The sequence below is a fragment of the Mixophyes fleayi genome, chromosome 1, assembly GCF_038048845.1.
Source record: "Mixophyes fleayi isolate aMixFle1 chromosome 1, aMixFle1.hap1, whole genome shotgun sequence".
In the NCBI taxonomy this organism is placed as follows: domain Eukaryota; kingdom Metazoa; phylum Chordata; class Amphibia; order Anura; family Limnodynastidae; genus Mixophyes; species Mixophyes fleayi.
Window position 1 is genome coordinate 209,755,915 of NC_134402.1, and position 15,132 is coordinate 209,771,046.

The 15,132-nt window shown below is 42.2% G+C and overlaps 1 protein-coding gene across 5 annotated transcripts in view; it reads right to left on the bottom strand.

The window, feature by feature from the left end:
* LOC142149119 (heterogeneous nuclear ribonucleoprotein M-like) overlaps positions 1-15,132 on the bottom strand; it is a 113,535-nt gene that overhangs the window by 80,021 nt on the left and 18,382 nt on the right. For all 5 annotated transcript variants that reach the window (XR_012690860.1, XM_075204839.1, XM_075204840.1 and 2 more), the window contains 2 exons: positions 9,780-10,061; positions 1,114-1,267 (listed from right to left, as the gene is read on the bottom strand). Coding sequence is in view for 4 of the 5 variants with exons in the window: in XM_075204839.1 (XP_075060940.1) it covers positions 1,114-1,267; positions 9,780-10,061 (436 nt within the window). In the remaining variant the exon portion in view is untranslated. The remainder of the gene's footprint in view (positions 1-1,113; positions 1,268-9,779; positions 10,062-15,132) is intronic.

Genomic DNA, 15,132 nt, shown 5'->3' on the forward strand with positions numbered 1-15,132 from the left:
TTGCCGACTCCTCCGCCCCCTTCCTGGCTGTTCCGCAAAATGGCCACTGTGAGTATGTTCGGCGCACGCTATAATTACTGTGCCCAGGTGTGTGCGTCGTCTACTGCAGCTGCCTCACCTCCTAACGAGTGCTGTTTTTAGCCCCTCTTGTTGCTCGTTGTCTAGGGTATGCGAGCGGAGCGGGCTTGTCTGCATGAAAAATGGACGGGGAGGAGAGGCTGCTGCGGCTTCACTCCCCTGTCCGATAAGAGCTGGGGCCACGGGCACTGCTGCTATGGCTACAAATGGCACTACAGGCTGCTTCTAGGCAGGAGATCTGGTTCCCCTTGCCTGATGACCAGTGGTCACTGTGCCCCCAAACTGACCCTTGCAAGCTCGTTTCTAGGGGAATGCCGGTAGAGGTGCTAAGTAAGAGAGAGCGAGCAGCTTCTTCTTACTTCATGTGGGACCTGGAGTGAGTAAAGCTGAAAGTCTTAATCACTCACCTGGGTCTTGAGTTTAAGTCCCGCGATGCACCTATAGGGAAATAAAATAAAAACATGAGAATTCTAAAATTAACTGGGTATAGGCAGAAGCCTAAGCCTATACCAAACTGACCTTTGCTCCTAGTCACTTTAAAGAAACTGAGGAAACCACGAAAGGAGGGGCATAGTAGGGGAGGAGAGTAAAGATCAAAGAGGTTGATAAAGTGACAAACACTCCTGAACCCACTACTATACCCCAATGTCTCGCAGTGTCGCCCAATGGCAGGAAAGAGGGGGAAAAAAACAAACAAAAAAAAAAAAAAAAAAAAAAAAAAAAACACCTTTTGACAATCTCTCAGTGGCATCAAAAAGATTATCGTGAGAAACATCTGCCTACAGTCACTGCTACACAATTTAGCAATGAGGGGAATGTCATTGCACTGTAATGAAACATTCTGTGCAATAATTTACACCCTATTAGTTAAAAATATGAAGTTTATAGCATAGAATTGCAGCTTGACACATTAAACGTTTCATAATAGAATCACTCAGCGTTGTAGTGCATGTAGTGCATGCTATGTGAAAAGCTAGTCTAGTCGATATTTACAACACTTTGTAGTATGCAATACATTTTCACAACAAAGGATACATATTGCTTGTACTGCTTCAATAGGCTGTTCATAGGTGACAGTTGCGATTCCTCTGCTCTTTCCATTCTTGTCTTCCAAAACATCAGCCCGCACTACTGTGCCAGCAATGCCAAACACTTCCTTTAGCTTCTTCCATCCCACACTGTAGCCAAGCTAGAGCATTAGACAAAAAAAAAAAAAACACCTTCTAAGTGCTATGGTAAATGGTAAACTATAAAATCATAATGCAAATCAAACAGAAAACAATGCTTTTAATTAGCGAGATCATTAAAGTCATGGTGCTTGCAACCTTGGTCTATTAATAAGAATTTCAGGTGTATGCAACTTCCACCCCACTAAACATCATATTAAAGCAGATGTCCATCCAAAAACAGTATTTAGTAGCAAACAACCACCCTGATGTTAGAGCATTCAGAAAATACTCAACCTTCTAGTAGTTGACAACTGATACAAAAAGGCAAAATAAACTTGAAAGTCTGCTTTTGAGTCATAATAATTTTTATTGTGCCCAGAGCACCAATTAATCAGCAATCTCGACACATTACAAGTCGTAACATGTCAAGAGCGAGTAATTTACACATTTTCCTGTGGCAAGAATAATCAGAGAGCAGTTAATAACTTCCAGAAAAATGTCATGGGCATTTGCCAACCTGACATTTTGGGATGGGAGAGGCTCACTTAAGAATATTCTTCCCCAATTAATTTAGGCTAGTATTGTTCATATAAATGTTTTCTGGTAGTATTTTTTCTCTATTTTTGAATGGGGTTATTCTATTGGGTGCTCAGGGTTAAGTGCCAAAATTTCAGGAGGTCCTATAACTTTTCACATTTTGTACTGTGCAGTTAGTGCATAAACTTTTTTTGATTTCACTTACTCTACAGATATGGTGTATAACTAAAAATGAAAGATTAAAACACACACACCATAACTTTTTTACATTAACATTTAACTTGTCCATGTGTGTGTGTGTTCCTCTACCTGTGGGGACACCGACCTGTTTACATACCAACACTGTGGGAGGACCTCTGCCATAGTCAAGACACAAAATGAGGACCCCATGAAACTGACTAACAGTCCATGCAGGAGACCTAGCTGATATACTCAGCATCAAAATCTGGCATATCCCAATTATTCGCTTATGTAGGACTAAAATTATGTCCGTTTGCCATGGAGGAGAAAGTGTGTGCACCCCACCACCAGCAGTTGGTGGAAGACACGGTCTACCACACACACTGGAAGCGAAGGGCATAACAGTAATAAGAGCAGTCACAGCCTTCTCCTGCCAAAAGGAAAGTGGGGGACATAACATCCCAATGGAGGCTCTGACTAAAGAGCTGTGCCTGACCCTTCAGGAGAGTGGTTCAGACACCAGCAATGGAGATATGCCAAAAATGAAGGAAAAAAAGTCTTGTTCTACGCACAATGAATCTCAACCTGATGGAAGCAGCGTTTTAAACACAGAAGGATTCAAGGATAATGCAGGGTCTGTCTAAGCACTTTCCAAAAAAGTGATGGCTGGCTTCAGGACGTCCAACTTAAAGCAGTACTACATGTACTAAGCCAGAGAAGAAAACAAGCCCGCGCTCGGTATATCCCATATTATATTAAAAACTGTTGCCAGCGCTTATCCTTAACATTTGTGTGTATCTATCAAAATGAAAACATGAGACGTTAGTTCATATTTTGATCAAAGCATTTAAACCTGGATCAAGGGTGCCTCATTATATGCAGGTCCTAACACTGACCTATATGCTTTAAACACTTTAAAATGCAGTTAAACTCAGATGCACTCATCTCCCAGGTATAGGGTTTACATCTAGCAAGGGCTGGCATGTGAGCCACATCCAAACGTGCCTTAAATAGGTTTGACGGACAACTGCTATGACAATAAGGAAATATTTTGAAACAAAACCAGAGAAAAAAAAACCCAAAACAAACAAGCCCGCCCTCGGTATATCCCATATTGTGCAGTCATGGTCAATAGTTTTGAGAATGACACAAATATCTATTTAAAGGGGTCGGATCAAATGTTGACTTTGTCAACATTTCAGGTTCAGAGCACATCTGTCAGAACCTTTAGCAAATAGAAAGGCAACTGTTACATTTAAGAGCAGCTACCCCTTTAGGAGGAGAAGATGGAAGACTAACATTCCATCAAACTTTCTGCATGTAGTAATGGTGAAGCTGATAGCAGGCTATGATGATTAAAGCAGTGCCAGCAAGGGTGTTTTTAATGTAGCAATTCAAATGTAGTGGGAGTTCTTGCCATAGAATCCTGGGAAGTGGGAGTTTGATTTGCAAGAATAGATAACCTGTTCAACCTGCTTCCCTCAATTGCCAAGAAATCTGTCACCAACTGCCAACCAGGCAGAGGAGAATTATGGGGCTAGGCCAGGTGGAAAGATGAGGCTGCCAAAAATAGTAACAATTGCGGAAGAGCAATAAGAGCATAAACATTATCATCTCTGTCCCAGACTAAGAGGGATAGTGCCACTACTGAGTGGGATTTAACTTGTGGGCGAGAGGAAAGTGAGGGAAACCTGGCAGTATCAGCTTCAATAGAAATCAGTGTTTTTAGTGGGGAGGTTGTATTCCATTGGACACACTGGCAAGTTGGGCTGCTTGATAATATATTTTAAAGTTTGGGACTCCCAGACCATCTTCTTGAGAGGGTCTTTGTAGTACTTTAAGACATATTCTGGGGAACTTCTTGGCCCAGATAGAAGTAGAGGTTATGTACTGCGAAAATTTGTAAGTTTGAAACTTTATTGCAGATTCCAGGGCGATTGGTCACTTTACTTGGGAAATAATATGGGGATAGTTAGCTTGATAGAGCTGATCATTTTTAGTAACATACACACAGATATTTGGGTTTTTGTAGGTGCCATTTGATGGTGAAAATATTCTCTAAAGCAGATTTAAGTCAGGAATGAGTTTTGCAGGTAGGTAACCGTAAGGAGGATTTCATAGAAAGAAAATTTATGTTTTAACATGCCAGTGTAAACGCCTGAAATGGAGGTGTTTGAGCAAATACTCTACATAAGTGATTCAATCGTCAACACTAACATACGGTAAGTGGAGAGAGGGGGCAGCCTTGCCTCGTACCATTTGTGGATGGCTTGTATAGAACACAATTTGCCAAAATTTCTGCTGATGGAGAAATTATAAAGTACAGAGATTCCTGTGAGACACATGAAGGACCAGAAGATTCCGTCAAATGCTTTCTTTGCATCTAAAGTGAATAAAAAGTGAGTGAGTCTTTCTTTTATTTATAGGATGAATTAAATCCATTTTGCATCTAATGTTACCCAAAGCCTGACAGCCAGGGGACAACGATTTAGTCAGGATGAATCAAGGGCGGGTGAAGAGCATTCAACAAATTTGGCGGAGATCTTTGCAAAGATTTTTAGATCAACATTTAAGTTGGATATTGGCCTGTTGGAGCAATAGACTGGATCTCTCCAAGATTTAGGAGAGGTTGGCCCGGGTAATCGCAAGTTCAAAGACTGCACCATCTAAAATACTATTGAACCGGTTTGTTAATTTAGGAGCAGAGACAGACATCAGAATGTTTTGTTTTTTTATAAAATAGTGAAGAGTAAAAACAGCCTGGACCGGGAGCAGATGATGTCTTTAAAGATTCAATTGCTTATTGGGCTTCTTCCAGTGTAATATCTTCAGTCAAAAATATCCTACCTTATGTAGACAATTTAGGTAAGGTTTTTGTTCTCAGGTAATTCTAAATTAACATTACCCAGGTTGTGGAGCAGGGTGAGGAGTAAGACAAATTATAATGAATTATAGTAATTTTTGAATGCTTAATGATTCCTAGGGAGTCATAGATCAGGAACATTTATTATCCAACACTGTCAGTCTTATTCACCCTCTCGTAGAAACGTTGCTGTAGTTCTTTTAAAGGAGTGGCCACACTTTTGGAAAGCAAATTATTTAGTTGTCCTTTTTTTGGTTCAATCGGTATAAGGAGATCAGAAGTAGGAGTGGTCTCATGTTGCATAATCAACAACGCTAGGCGGGACTATTGCGGGCTGACGCCGAGACACGGATTAATTAACCATAGATAGTGAATTTGTATACTTCCCAAAAAATCCCCGATGAAGTAGCAGAAGTACAAGTAATAGTAAAACACGCAATAATATAGGCTTTAAAATAAGGGAGTCATCTAGGCAGCAATGTCAGTGTGGTGTCTGGTTTGGTTATATCGAATGTAAGATATACCTGCATGGTCAAACCATGTGTTAAAAAAAAAATAAAAAAAAAAAATCAGCTTCTGTGCGATGTGTGGATGGGTATAATATTTTTGTGGTCAAATTTTGAGGCGCACACGTCATACAAATTATACAGCTTCAGTTGGGAGGTTAACTCAAGGATCTATTTGGTGAATTTGTAATTATAGTTTGTGGTTTGTTTTATTGGTTTGTATTTTTTTTTTATAAAATCAGTAGTGGGATCGAGTCGTAGGTTAAGATGTTAAAATTGCCCGCCCGCCCCCCAATCATATGTCCTTGAGCCACTTGATCAATGTGTCCAAAGCATTATTGAAAAAAGATTTTTTGTCTTGATTTGGTGTATAGAGGGAAACAAGTGTGACTGTCTGTGACCAAAGTGTTCTGATAAACACTAAGGTAGCAGTCTTCTGTATCTGTAAAAGACTTAAGAGAAGGATATATTAGGCAGCAAGTAAACAGTCAGTTCTTGAAGTTGATGTGTTGAAAGCAAGAGAAATAGACAAGTGAGGATCTGAGCGACCTTGACAAAGGCTAAATTGTGATGGCTAGACGACTGGGTCACAGCATCTCCAAAAATAGCAGGTCTTAAGGGTTGTTTCAAATATGCAGCGGTTAGTACCTACCAAAAGTGGACCAAGGAAGGACAACCAGTGAACTGGTGACAGGGTCATGGGCACCCAAGATTCACTGATGCATCCCACAGAAGAGCTACTCTAGTACAAATTGCTGAAAAAGTTAATGCTGGCTATGATGGAGAGGTTATCTATGGGTGGGAATGCTCAGAATGAGCAGCACAAAAACTTTACAGCCAAAACATTTGTCTTTTGAAGCAAAGACGTGAAAACGATAAAACCTGGTGAACGTATGAACAGAAAACCAAGTAGCTGCCCTACACAACTGCTCAGCCGAGGCCCCATGCCGTGCCGCCAAGAGGCACTAACCAACCTCATGGAATGAGCCGTCAGACCTTCAGGTAACGGAGAGCCCTCTGAAATGTACGCCTGCTGGAGAGAATCGGTGATAATCAACATTTATATAGCGCCTTCAAATTTCATAGCGCTTTACAATTGGGAACAAACATTAATAAAACAATACTGGGTAATGCACACAGAGAGGTAAGAGTCCTGCTCGCAAGCTTATAATCTATGGGACAATGGGAGTTTGAAGCACAAGGGCACGTGCTACATCATATTGCACATTAGACCAGCTAGAATGCAAAGGTAAAATGTATTGAGTGTGCTGTGTGATCAGTCAGTCACACAGCAATGTTGGTCAGAGGGTTGTTGTCTTGTGTTAGCTGTGTAGAGGGTGGTAATAGGGTAACCTAGGGAGATTAAGATGCTGGCTGAGGAATATGTCTGAAGAGGTGGGTTTTCATTACACGCTTGAAGGTTTGAAGACCAGAGGAAAGTCTTACTGTGCAAGGGAGGGAATTCCACAAAGTGGGTGCAGCCAAAAAAAAAAAAAAGTTCTGTAACCGGGAATGGGAGGATGTGATGAAATGATCCATCTAGCCACAGTCTTATTTGTGACCGGCCAACCATGTTTGCAACCGCCATACAGGACTAGAAGACTATTAGTCTTCGGAACTAAAGCTGTAAGGTCCACATAAATCCAGCAAATCCTGAGAAAGAATAAGGTTTTATGCGAAACCTCGAGGCCACCTTTGCTTGAAACGAAGGCTTAGTTCTAAGCACCGCACGATCATGGAAAATCATAAGAGGAGCCCGGCATAACAGGGTTGCCAACTCCGAAACCATGAAGCCAAGGCCATGATTTAAAGAAACAGGCTCCAAAGGGCGACTTTTGAAGCGCAGAAAGGACCCACTGGCGGAACAATAGGCGCGCATGAAGTACACCCCGTAGAAACGTCTGCACCTCTGGTAACAGAGCGATAAGTATTTGAAAATACACCGACAACGCCGCTACCTGGATCTTAAGGGACGGCAACTTCAATCCCTTGTCCAGACCATCTTGCAGAAAAGCCAACACCCTGGCTAAACGAAAAGAATTAGTAGGCACTTTGATCTTCTCACACAAACATATATATGCTTTCCAAATGCAGTGATAAATGGTGGTTCATTGCCTGGTTCATGGTTTTAATCACGCTCTCCGAAAATCCTTTTCTTTCCGAGAATCAAGGATTCAACCTCCAAGCCGTCAAAGCCCAATCAATCCAGGTAGTGATGAAATAATGGACCTTGACTGAGAAGATCCTTCCTGAGAGACAGATGCCAAGGACGATCCATGACCTGTCTATAAGATCTGAGTACAACGCTCTTCTCGGTTAATCTGGTGCCAGTAGAATCACTGGAACTCTTTCGCCTCTCACTTTCTGCAAGATCTGCAACAGCATCAGAAGTGGAGGGTAAAAGGTACACCAACTTGCAGTTCCAATATTTGAGAAAACACCTCTGAATGGATCGACCATTCGCCTAGATGAAAGGCATGCCGACTTAAGTAATCGGCCTCCCAGTTGTCCACCCCCGGAATGAACACCGCTGAAATTGCAGGAACCTGTTCCGCCCATTTCATGATCTTTGACCCTTCCTCCGTGTCAAGAGGATTCCTTGTTCCTCCATGATGATTTATGTAAGCTACCGCCATAGCATTGTCCGGCAGTATTCAGGTCGGCCGACTTGCCAGGAAGGACTGTGCCTTAATGAGAGCACTGAATACCACCCGTAGTTCCAGAACCTTGCGATCTGAGGTGGAGTGACTGCACCACACCCCAACAAGCTGGCATCAGTCGTTACCACGGTCCAGTCCCACACAGAGTAAGGATGCCCCTGTGTTAGGATGTCCCTCCACAGCCACCAGAGAAGAGACAGGCGTGTTGTCTGTGACAACCGAAACACCTGCCCTTGACCACTTTGACAGAATCTCCTGCTGGAACATGCACGAATAGAAACGAGCACACTGCAAAGCCTCAAACGAGGAAACCACGGGATCCAGCAGCTTCATACACTGAAGTACAGAGACGCGATTTAGAGATAAAAGATGTCTCACCCGATGCCGGATCTTCCGAACTTTGTCAGAAGGGAGAAAAACTGACCATTTGTGTCGAACAACAATCCCAGGAACGCCATATGTTGGTTGGTATCCAACTGGATTTTTTGTAGTTGATCACCCATCCATGTTCCTGCAGAATGTCCCTGGTCAGCTGCCGATGTGACAAAAGCGGAGGTACCGACTCAGCTTTGATCAGCAGGTCATCTAGGTAAGGTAAAATAGTCAGCCCCTGTAAACGCAGCTGAGCTGCCATTATAGCAATCACCTTTGTGAACACTCGCAGTGTGGTGGCCAAACCGAATGGGAGAACCCTGAACTGAAAATGCTCCAGACCTACTGCAAGAGACTTTGATGACCTGTCCATATCAGAATGTGCAGGTAAGCATCCATGACATCCAAGGGTACCAAGTACTCGCCTTTCTTCATGGAATTTATCATATATCTAAAATGACTCCATTCGAAAGCTGGGTTACCCATACGCAGGTGTTGAGGTCCTTCAGGCTTACTGTTTAAACACTTAGCCTGCGGGGTCCAAACATTGGCACTTTAACTTAACATGAATGTACGGCGCACTGACATCAAAGTGAAGTGCCGGACACCTGCCTCATCGGAATGACTGGCTGTCTGCACGCGCTGCCGTCGGAAACCTGGATCTTCGGTTTTAATGGCAAGTCTGTTTAGATTGCCTTCGTTTTTTCCAGCAATCGGAATTTTAGTGTAGGAGTCAAGTGTGTCGGCGTTCTCGTCCCTGTTAACACACATCCAACCCCTGTGGGGGACCTGAGCTACAGTTCCTGAAAGAGAAGAAGTAGATGCACTTTCACCACCGGAGCCCCCGGTGAATGATGCAGGAAGTCATGCTGCTTGAGGTCTGCTGGCTTAGGGGCAGGGCGATGTCCTGTCCAGGCCTGTCTGCCTCTTTGCCCCCCTCACCTTGTAACTGGGGCTTTGCTTCTGTAAGAACCACCTCTAGAGCAGACCTACATTATAATCTGTGACCCATATTTGGAAGCAGATGACACTTTTTTCCATTCTTAAAAGGAGAATTCAGCCACAGAGCTTCATGTAACAGGCACACAGGCAGGAGAGGAGACCTGAATCAGATAACCTGGTCATACGCCAAAAAATCCAGTGAATGATGAAAAATAAAAGTCTACCATGTTTCCCAGAATATGTGTGCTATCCCAATATATGGGAGCAGTCATTGAATTGGTTAATACCAGATTTATTTTTAGCCGTGTAACAAAAGTAACCCAATAATTCCAGAAAACTGATTACAATCATTCACATGAAACAATGCCCAACCAAATGTGTTTCAATGGATTGCCTTTAGATCAGAATAAAACTGTAGTAAATAGTAATTTCTCAATAGTCAAATGAATCAAATTAGAACACTGATACTTACATTGGCTACAAACACAGTGTTCCCAAGTCTTCCAGACTGCAAGGCATGGATGACATCACTAGGGATATTTGGGTTGTTAAGAATGCTTTTCGGTATATTTGAATTCGAGGCAGCTGGCCCTGGGCAAGCCATTCCAATCAGCCCAGGACTATTAAAAATTGTTCTAGACATTCCCATAGGACCCGTCAATCCAAGACTCATAGTTTCTGGTGCCACCATGTTCATGACTCCTGGTCTAAACAAACTTTGTAAAGCTCTTCTAGTATGCTCTTCATCAGGATCCTGCAAAACACATTTATATTTTAAACTTGGTCTGCCTGATTACATAAAAACATAATATTCTATACTCTATAATCAATAGCAAATATATTCCATTTAAACTAAGCAAAGCAATATAGACAGCAGGTCATAGTTGTCCATCACATTACCACCACAGACTTGAGACAATCCATCTAATAAAAGCTGCACAAGTGGACCTTATAGCAAATTAGCAAATGTGCTTTCGGTGTTACAGTATGGGGGGGGAAGGCATCCATATCAGCTCACCAAGGCCGTGACACAGATGTAATATTTATCTTCTCTAGGCCTCATAGTTTGAGACATAGAGGGTCAAAGTTAGATATAATTGCTCAGAAATGACACTCCTGATTCTCTGTTGTCAGCGATAGGTCTCAAAAAAAAAAAAAAAAATATATCACATCTCAGTGTCTAATCCACATATCACGTTGAAGTTTTTATCCTTTGGCAATCACAATATGGGTATTCCAGAAAAAAAAAAAAATAAATAAAAAAAAAAGTTTTACATTCTTGCCTGACTGAGTATCCTTAAAGAATCATTTAGTTCAAAAATCAAGAAATTTTTGAGATGAAAATATTCTTGTGTTCAATAAGCATTATCAACCTGAGGCAGAGTAGTTAACATGTCCCTTTTTGTTTTTATAAATTGATCCTTAAAAGTATACTTTAAAAGGCTATAAAGAAAAAAAAAAATAATGTGATTTTATTATCATCATAGATTTGTAAGGTAGACAAAATAAATGTGAACATGAAAACAAAGTGTATGAAGGAACTTGCTCATTAGAAAGCTTACATTCTAAGTGGAAGAGGGCACAGATGAAACAAGTGGAGTAAATGTGTTTCAGAGTGGAGATTGGGATAGCTGTGAGGGTGCATTAGTGTGAATAGTGTTAGCTGTGAGGGTGCATTAGTGTGAATAGTGTTATCGAAGATGTAATCTCAAAAAAAAATAAAAAAAATATAGATGGGTTTTCAGAGCATCTAAAGATTTGAAGGCTGTGGAAAGTCTGATTGAACGTGGTAGGGAATTCCATAAGTGGGGAGCAGCACGAGAGAAGTCTTGTAGGCGGGAGTATGAGTTTGTTACCAGAGACGAGACAAGGGGCAGGTCAGAGGTAGATCTAAGAGGGTGGGAGGAAGAGTATTTTGATATGAGATTTGAGATGTATGCAGGGGTAGTGTTGTTGAGGGCTTTGTAGATTGGATGAGTAATTTGAATTTGAGTCTGTAAGACACAGGGAGCCAGTGTAGGGATTTGCAAAGTGGTGTAGCAGATGTGAAGCGGTGAGAGGGGAAGATCAGTCTTACAGCAGCATTTAGGATGGATTGAAGTGTGGATATATGGGTGTCAGAAATGGCAGATAGCAGGGGTTTGCAATAGTCAAGACAGGTGATGAGAGAATGGATAAGAGCTTTGGTAGCATGTTGAGTAAGAAAAGGGTGTATTCTGGCAATTATTTTAAGGTGAAGTCGACAGGACTGGGAGAGATTTTGGATGGGAGGAATAAAGCAGAGGGCGGAGTCAAGTGTGACATCAAGGCAGCGGGTTTGGGAGACAGAGGAAATTGTGGCGTTATTGACAGTGAGGGAGATTTGAGGGCAGGTGGTGACTTTGGCAGAAGAGAAGATAAGCTCTGATTTGGACATGTTGAGCTTTAGGTAGCATTGGGACATCCATGTAGAGAAAGACAATTGGTTACACGAGATAGTACAGAAGGAGAGAGGTCAGGGGAAGAGCTACAGAATTGGGTGTCATCAGCATAAAGGTGGTATTGGAGGCCGAACGAGCAAATTAGTGCCCCAAGAGATGAGGTGTACAATGTAAAAAAGTAAAAGGGCCAAGAACAGAGCCTTGTGGGACCCCAACAGATAATGGGAGTGGAGGGGAGGATGTGCCAGAAGTAGAAATACTAAAGGAGCAGTGCGACAGATAGGAAGTGAACCTGGAAAGAACGGTCAGGAAGGCCAATGGAGTGAAGGGTGTGTAGGAGAAGAGGGTGATCAACAGTATCAAAAGCAGCAGAGAGGTCCAGGAGCACGAGTATGGAGAAATTACCATTAGATTTTGCAGTAAGTAGATCATTGGTCACTTTTGTGAGAGCAGTTTCAGTGGAATGTTGGGGGCGAAAGCCTGAATGCTGAGAGTCGAGAATGGAATGAGAGGAGAGAAAGTGAGACAGGCGTTTGTACACTAATCACTCAAGTAGTTTGGAGGCAAAAGGGGGGGGGGGGGGAGAAATGAGGGTGGTAATTGGAGAGAGGTTGGATCAAGAGATGGTTACTTTAGTTGGGAGGGAATAGGGTTGAGTAGACAGGTTGTAGGGTGAGATGATAAGATGAGTGCAGAGACTTCATCTTCAATCTTGTCAAATGGTGTAAGTTTTGTCTTTGAAATAGGTGGCAAAATCATGGGCGGTGAGGGAGGAAGGAGGAGGAGGTGCAGGTGGGCAGAGAAGTGAGTTGAAGGTGACAAAGAGGTGACGTGGGTTAGAAGACTTGGTGGACATTAAAGATTTGAAGAATGTTTGTTTGGCAATTAAAAGGGCAGTGCTGTAAGATGAAAGGATGAATTTATAGTGGAGGAAATCGGGATAGGATCAAGATTTCCTCCAGTTGTGCTCTGCAGTGCAGGAGCAGTTTTGCAGGTAGCAGGTCTGTTTTTTGTGCTATGGCTGGGGTTTGGTTCGTCAGAGACTATATGTAGTATCCGGAGCTGCATTGTCTAGGGCTGAAGTGAATGCTTTGCTATAGAAGGAGCAGCCTGATTAGGACAGGACAATGCAGTCATTGGAGGAAATAATGGTTTTAGTGAAAATGAGAAGTGGATTGGGTTAAGAGTATTTAGGTTTTGTTGTGTACGTGTGTACTTGGGTGCAGGGGGAAGGACATGAGGTAAGGTGAGGCTGAAGGAAAGGAGGTTGTGGCCGGAGAGTGGGAAGGCTAAATTGGAGAAACTAGAGCTGGAGCAGTAGCGGGAGAAGACAAGGTCAAGGGAGTGCTCATCACAGTGGGTGGGAGAGGTCCATTAGGAGAGAACAAAGGAGGAAGTAAGTGAAATAAGTATAGTGACAGAAGAGACAGTGGGATTATCAATGGGAATGTTGAAATCACATAGTATGAGTGTAGGCAGGTCAAAGGATAGGAAATAAGTGAGCCAGGCCGCAAAGTTGTCAAGGAATTGGTCAACTGAACCTGGGGGGGCGATAACACAGAGGATAAAATAGGCGGATAGTGTGGACTTCGAAGGAAGTGATTGAGAGGGAGGGTTCGGAGGATATAACTTGGAAGGTGCAGCTTAGAGAGAGTAGAATGCCTACTCCACCACCTTGTCTGTTTCCCGGTCTGTGAGTGCAGCTGAGGGAGAGTACTCCATAGAGAGAACTGCAGAGGATGTAGTGTCAGAAAAGGTCAGCCAAGTTTCTACAATGGCAAGGAGGTTGAGGGATTTAGAAATTAATAGATAATGGATGAATGTAGGTTTGTTACAAACAGATCTGGCGTTCCATAGTGCACAGGAGAAGGGAAGAGAGGGTAGTAAAGATATGTGGATAAATTTGGCGGAATTGGAAGTATGGGATGGATGGAAAGGTTTGGGGTGGGGCGAGAAGCGTGAGCAGATAATGGGAATAGTACGGGGCCCAGGGTTAGGCGAGATATCACCAGCAGCCATGAGAAGGAGCACGGTGAGAAAGAGGACATGCGAGGAGGTTTATTTCTGTTTATGTAGGCTGGTGAATGTGGTGTGTGCAGGAGACAAAACAGTTTATGTGTACAGACTATGGAGGAGGGAAATAGTGAAGGAAAAATCATAAAATCGGAGAGGGAGAAATAGGATGATGGAGAAAGAAAAGGAGTTTGGAGAGAAGTATGGTGACAATAAATAGGAGAGACTGTAAATTGAGTAGGTGCATGATGGAAGAGATGTGAATGAATGTGTATTAGCTAGGATAGATAATGAGAGAGAGCAGAATGGAACAATTGATCCAAATTGAGTGGGGCAATGGAAGATGTGAAGGATACTTTACCACCCTCTGGCTGTGGTTAATAGAGTAGCCAGTTTCTGCTATTTTGACAGGACAAGGTCCAGAAGGATCCTGACAGTTGGGTGCAGAGGGTCTAGCAGCCAAACAGAGATGGTAACAGTGATCACAACTGAGCTCAGTGAATAGCTGAACAGATGTTGAAATTGCAATGACAATTGAGCTCAGCAAGTCCCACAGCTAGACAGAGATGGTAGTTCTGTAGATCCTAAAACAGGCTTATTTTTTAGTATGAAATCAATCCTCAGCGCTGCTGTGACGTTTCCAACAGTACATAGAAATATCCAAAGCATATTTGTGAGAATAAGGAAAAGTGTGAGCTTGGGCTAAGAGCTTACTTCAAATGCCACCCGCATGTCATTTTTATTGCCTGTATGAATTTTTAATGTGTAATTAAAATTTTCTCTTTAAAAACGAAAAGTAATTAGTTATAATTTTGCACACCAGGTGTTTCCCTTTTGGAATTTTAACCACCACCATTAAATTCCTCACAAAAATTACTCCTATAAGGCCTACTTGCCCCTCTTGATTGCTTTTCTGTAATTTCTGGACTTTAGTGAAAACTATTCTTACATAATTCAAGATGAAGTTCAAGGGTATCATTAGACAAAGAATGGTTGTACACTGCACCCAGCTGTAATCTATGCTCATGTTCCCTAGTCTGTTGATCTGTTCATCACAAGTTTATGTGTCTTGTCTGATGAATTGGAGCATGTTGTAGCATTTGTGTACGAACTAATTACTTTAATTATTTCTCGTAAAAGAAAAATATTGGGATTTTGATAGCCTGTATGAGTATTTAATGTTTTCGTTTTTAAAGTGATATGTTGATTAGGCACTGAGATGTGAATTTTTTTATGACACAACACACTAAAAACGGAGAATCATCAGTGGCAATTTTATATAACTTTGACCAGCTATCTGTCAGAAACTCTGAGGCCTAGAGAAGATAAATTGTAACATGGGTAAGTATCAAGTTTCATGAAAAGTCGGTGGGTGTCATAATGAAATTTTCC